Consider the following 6,100-nt stretch of genomic DNA (forward strand, 5'->3'; position numbering starts at 1 on the left):
CCTCGGCGCCATTTTGCGTAATAATGTTGGAAGGTTCGGGGTCTCAGTGGTGGAAACCTCCTGATGTGGCATTGTTGGTCCAACACGGGACAATTCATTTCTCCATGCTCACCCCTGCTCACCCTCCTGCTCAGTGAGCGGACGAAATAGTTTTGACTGAAGGTCTAGGGACGCAGGAGTAATGGGAAATGCACGTGACCTAACGCTATCGTAGTTCTTGGCAACGTGGTTGTCATGGCGACAGATCTGAAAACTGCGGGCCTTCTTCAATGGTTGACCGATGGGCGTTACTGTTTCGGGGCACAAAGAGCAAATTCTTTCCTCCATGCTCACCCTGCTTACTCTTCTGCTCAGTGAGCGGATGAAATGATTTTTGACTGAAGTTCGGGGGAGTCCTGGGGTATTGGGAAACGCACGTGACCTCGCAGTCTCATAGCTCCTGCAGCTTGGGTGGGTATCTCTGGAAGATCCATCTGAAAAATGCGGACCCTCAGTTCTTGCCAGCTGAAGTAAACAGAAACAGTATCTATGGATTCGATCGTGCCCACTCTCTCCTAGGTGGTTGTGTACAGGCTGCCCTACGCGTATCAATATATTGATCTACGGCTTCAATACCAATACTCTCTGTTGCACTACTCAGGTAGTCCCGATTTGAGAGACCGGCTTTTAATTACTTCTGCCTGTTAAGGACGATTCTAGAAGGAACTTATGGGCAATTCATGCTGAAACTGGTATAGGAAGGTACAGGGATGCGAGGTAATATAAATACTGACTAAAGTCCAGAGAGAGGGTTGTGCTCTGTGAGCACGAGAAAATTGACGCGACCTGATGAACATCCGATGGCCAACTTGGTTGCGAATATAGCAAAAAGAGAGGAACTGACCGGTCGATACTCGGTAGGCAACCACAGGAGGTTGACTCCATTGAAAGTAATCCAGCAAGAGTCATCGCTTAAGCCATATCGATATCGCTCAGGCAATGAGATCCGGGTACGGGATTTAGGCATGGCAGTAGCAATTGAAGATATATCAAATGTACCAATACTCGTGTGCAGACGGTTCGAATTAAGTTCATCAAATTGAAGGAAGCCAGTGGAACTAGTTGGAATAGTTGACAAGCTCTGACAGGCGGTCGGATCCCAGATTTTGACTGTCTTATCATCGGACGCTGATGCGAGTTGGCTTCCATCTGGCGACCAGACAATTAAAATGACCGAACCACTGTGACCCTTAAGAGTCGACACTCTCTGACCGGTAGTCGGATCCTAAATCCTGATTGTCTTATCATCAGACGCTGATGCGACTCTACTTCCATCTGGCGACCAGGCAGTTGAGCAGACCGGACCACTATGTCCCTCGAGAGTGGATACGCTCTGGCCGGTGGTTGAATCCCAGATCGTAATTGTTTTACTACCGGATGCTAATACGAGTCGCTTCCTATCTTGCGACTAGGTAATTAAGGTGACCTAATCCCAGTACCCTCTGAGAGTTGACACACGCTTGCCGGTAGCTAGATGCTAGATTCTGACTGTCTTATCGAAAGACGCTAACGCTAGTCGGCTTCCATCGTGCGACTAGGCAATTAAGGTGACCTAATCCTAGTACCCTCTGAGAGTTGACACACGCTTGCTGGTAGCCAGATGCTAGATTCTGACTGTCTTATCGAAAGACGCTAACGCTAGTTGGCTTCTATCGTGCGACCAGGTAATCGAGAATACCGGACCACTATACCCTTCGAGGGTTAACACGCTCTGACTGGTAGTTAGATCCCATATCCTAACAGTTTTATTATAAGATGCCGATGCGAGCCGGCTTCCATCTGGTGACCAGTATATTGAGTTGATCGACTCGCCGTGCCCCTCAAAAGCTGACTCGCTCTGACCAGTGACTAGATACCAAACCCTAATTGTCTTATCATCAGATGCTGATGCGAGGCGGTCTCTATCTTGTGTCCAGGCGATTGAGTTGACCGAGCGACTATGCCCCTCGAAAGTTGACACGCTCTGGCCAGTGGTCGTATCCCAGATCCTAACTGTCTTATCGTTGGACGCTGATGCGAGCCGGCTTCCATCTTGCGACCAGGCAATCGAACAGATCCAATGGCTATGCCCCTCAAGGGTTGACATACATTGGCCGGTAGCCGGATCCCAGATCCTAACGGTCTTATCATCTGACGCTGATACGAGCCGGCTTCCGTCTTGCGACTAGGTAATTGATCTGACCCAACTATTATACCCCTCGAGAGTTAACATACTCTGACTGGTAGCTGGGTACTAGATTCTGATTGTATAATCATAAGAGGCCGACGCAAGTCGGCTCCCATCTAGTAACCAAGTAATCGAGCTAACCGAGCTACTATACCCTTTAAGACTTTTTACGTTCTGACTAGTAGTAGGATCCTAGATTCTAATTAGCTTATCATAGGACGCTAATGCGAGTCGGCTTCTATCTGGTGACTAGGAAATTGAGCTGACTGGCTCAGCATGCCTCTCTAGAGTTGACACGCTCTGACCGGAGGTCGGATCCCAGATCCTAATCGTCTTATCAATAGATGCTGATGCCAATCGGCTTCCATCTTGAGACCAGGCAATCGAAAAGACCGGACCTGTATGCCCCTCCAGAGTTTGGAGACACAGACCCCAACATTTCTCAACTACTGGATCATTCAAAACCCAGTCTGGTCTTTCCTTTTGATAACATGTTCTCGTGAAGCTTTCGGCTGGGCTGAAGATGAGAGGTGAACAGTAAACCTGTAGAGGGGTGCTTTCAATTGCTGTTCTGTGATATCGAATGAACCTGAGGGCGTCTTCAGCGCGACGAATTATTGTTTCTGAATCGTCCTTCTCCTATGATCGCAGTTTATTTGTCAGAAGAGAAGGCCACCTCAGGCATGTAAATAGCTACATACTTGGAGTACCATCTCAAGCTTTTTCATGCCTTGGATAGCATATGACACGCTTCCTAGAACGCTAAGAGCTTCAAGCCAGTGAAGGTACTTCTGCTGCAGAAATGCATCCACGCGAACCCTCTCATTAAGTATAAGACCATAACTTTCGTTGCGCGTGCCAGCTTCGAGGTGGTCTATCCAATAAATACACGCATATTTTGCGGCTGCTAATGGATTCGGACTGGGTGTTATGACTTTGTCTATCGGGAATCCAGGAAACTGTATTCGAAAGATGTCGCGTCGAAGTGTCTTGAACATGGCTTGTAGAGAACGAGAGAAAATTGAATGATGTTCGGCTTCTATACCTCTAGGGAAAATCACATTTTGCGTTCTTCTGAGTAGAAAATCCCTTGCAGACTGATGAACGAAATTGATAGTTTTTTCGCTCACAGTCAGAAACGAGCCACAAGTCGCGATAACCTCTGATAGGGTCTCAGAGTCATGAGAGAGATCGTCAGGTAGTTCAATAAGAGAGGCCAGTTCGTCGAATGCGACAGGCCGATATACTATGGACATGACAGCCAGTATTCGCTTGCAGGGCTCGGCATCTTCCGAGCTGCGAACCTGATCTATCATCCGGTCGTACAAGGCATCCAGTCCAGGAGGGAACGCCTCCAGCTTCTTAAGGGCGTGCCTCCGCGATGTTCTATCAAGTTCTTGACAGACTAAAGCGATCCAAAGGAAAGTGCCTTGCGAGTTTGATGACAAGTGACGGCAGATCGTATGGCGAGTATCATCGCTATATTTTTTAACTTTCGCCAAATGGTGAACCCTATGTTGAATGAATCTGCTCACTGATTCGGATACAGAAACTTCATTTAGCTCTAATGAGATCGGAGCAGTGTGGGTAGTGTCAAGACGCTCTTCGATATCAGGCCAGTTGCGGCTCGAGACAATCCACTTTACCTGTGGGTAAACAGACAATATGTGAGTAATCAAGTGGAAAAGGGAAGTCAGGCCTGTTGTGCATTCGTCCAGCGCGTTGATAATCAAATAGGTGCTCTGTAAGGTCGGGTCTTTCAGGATATCCGTGAAGATCCTCGAGAGAGCATCCCATGCGTTTATATCCTCGAACAATGCTTTTCCTGCGTGGTCATATTGACTCTTTACATGGGAGAGAAGGGATGGCTGCTTTTTAACAAGCGAATATATTAAGCCACGGAGAACAGCTGTGGCATTATTGATTCGCACGTCGGTTGCTTGGCAAAAGAAGAACGAAACATTCGCAGTGCCCCCAAACGACTGTGTTAGCTCCTCGATAACACCGCAGAGGAGCATTGTCTTGCCTTTGCCCGGATCGCCTCTGATCCAGAGGAGACAGTTGCTCTGATTGTCTTGCCATTGTTGAAACTCCTCGCTGTCGAAAATCCAGCAGTATGAGTCTTTGAGCAGCCCTCCGTTGGTGTTCTGGATACGATCTTTGTCATGGTGAGGATTGGTCGTTCGCAGATCCCGTAGGCACGCTTGATTCAATGAAGCTTCCGATTGTACTTGGGCAGTCACATCGATTAGTCATGTTCCTTTAGAGCCATGTACCCTACCCTACTTACGGAATTGAGTAGTAATATGACCAAGGTTCTGCCCAACTTGGAGCCCAGAGTTTGTCCCGTCATATGATGTCGTATATGCCATTATTGCATCTAGGTGATTCTCAGAAGGGGGTATACAGCTGAGTTGTCAAAGTGCCCCACTGTCAGGTGACACCCCGAGCGCCTAGGATGGGAAGCTCGTCGTTCTGGCTTCAGGCTCCTCATTCTATCAAAGACGCAATGTGTATACTTTTCTCTGTTGTGATATTTGCGAAAATTCAGCTACGATATATTTATCTTCTTCACACAAGAATGAATGTTGTCAATATTGGAGTAGTGACTCGTGAAGAGTATCGTGATGTAAGGTATCAATCGTATGATGGGTTCCAATAGATTACAGAATAACTCATCATGTGATTTTGAGTTACAATACGATTCGTGAGTTTGAAAGTGTCTAAACCGAACATAGACTAGCGTGTTTCAGATTTTAAGTTCAGAAACAGATTTTAAGTTCAGAAAAGAATCAAAGAGAGTAAAGTGGTGAAACTGATTTCGAGCGCGTCTGTAGTAAATCCAAACGGACGGCGCACCGGACGGAACTACTACAATGTACCAACACCCACCAAGGAAATATATCCTTCTTCCTAGGAGGAAAGTCGCCTTCCGATGATGAGAAGTGGACGCCGAACTTAGAGGCGGTACTGGCGTCAATACGATTCGCTATCGCCACGGGCCGACTCGAGGCCACCTAACCATGCCAATGAACATGAATCACCCCCTTTCGCCGACCTAACCTACCAACCACCTCGTGCTACAAACGGTAGACGCGCTTTAACTGCCGAAGATAGGATGTTGAACACTTGGAGAAACGCCTTCAAGCCAGCCTACTAACCCACTTACTAACCCACGAGAAACTCGCTGCGATACTGCTTTCTGGAAACGTCATGTGTTATAAGGTTTTATGTATGGGCTTTCAGGAGACATAGCATACACAGATGGACATGTACAGTAGATCAGTGATAGTTGCCCTTTCGGCTCAGCCGCTGGGCGTTAATGAATTGTTTGTTTGTTTGTTTGTTTGTAGTAAATCAAGATTCACGTTAGCCAGACCTGTCTACCAATGCCATTTGACTTTGTACACTTGGAAGTATCATGGTGCGCTAAATTAGTCCTGGTACTTATAGAGAAGAGAGCTCTCTATATGAGGTGTGATGTGATAAAGTCCAAACCATCTCCCAGCTAATAAACCTAAGGTGGGCGGATTGTTTTGAAGAGTGACTATAAAGAGTGGTTAAGAAGTAGTTAAGAAGTGGTTAAGACCTAGGCTTGTTAAAAGATTAATCAGGAATTATTAGAACGTTAGCCTCGGTTATCTCTAGTATTTATTTAACGTATCCAAGAGCACTCTTTTACTAAATAATTCCGCAAGTAACCACCGATTTAGGTCTATTTTGTACCCTAGACTACCTAATTCTAGCGAAGGGACAGAGACGAATTTACTAGGTAGGAATATTATTATTGTATAAACCTCTATATAAATATCTATAGCCGGTATACAAGAAACCTAGTAATCTTTCTTTATCCTTAAGGCTTCGTAATAAGAATATATAGAAATATGAAATAGT

At 46.2% G+C, this 6,100-nt stretch overlaps 1 protein-coding gene across 1 annotated transcript; it reads right to left on the reverse strand.

Moving 5' to 3' along the window:
- Window positions 1-2,455: 2,455 nt before the first annotated feature.
- PGRI_035890 (NACHT nucleoside triphosphatase) lies at window positions 2,456-4,578 on the reverse strand (the record flags this gene model as incomplete). The annotated part of the gene is made up of 4 exons (XM_040791302.1): window positions 2,456-2,845; window positions 2,908-3,165; window positions 3,337-4,436; window positions 4,497-4,578. The coding sequence occupies 4 exons, from the start codon at window positions 4,576-4,578 to the stop codon at window positions 2,456-2,458; spliced, it is 1,830 nt and encodes a 609-aa protein (XP_040645379.1).
- Between the last annotated feature and the right edge of the window lie 1,522 nt (window positions 4,579-6,100).

This window comes from Penicillium griseofulvum, assembly GCF_001561935.1.
Source record: "Penicillium griseofulvum strain PG3 chromosome Unknown contig_86, whole genome shotgun sequence".
Classification (NCBI taxonomy): Eukaryota; Fungi; Ascomycota; class Eurotiomycetes; order Eurotiales; family Aspergillaceae; genus Penicillium; species Penicillium griseofulvum.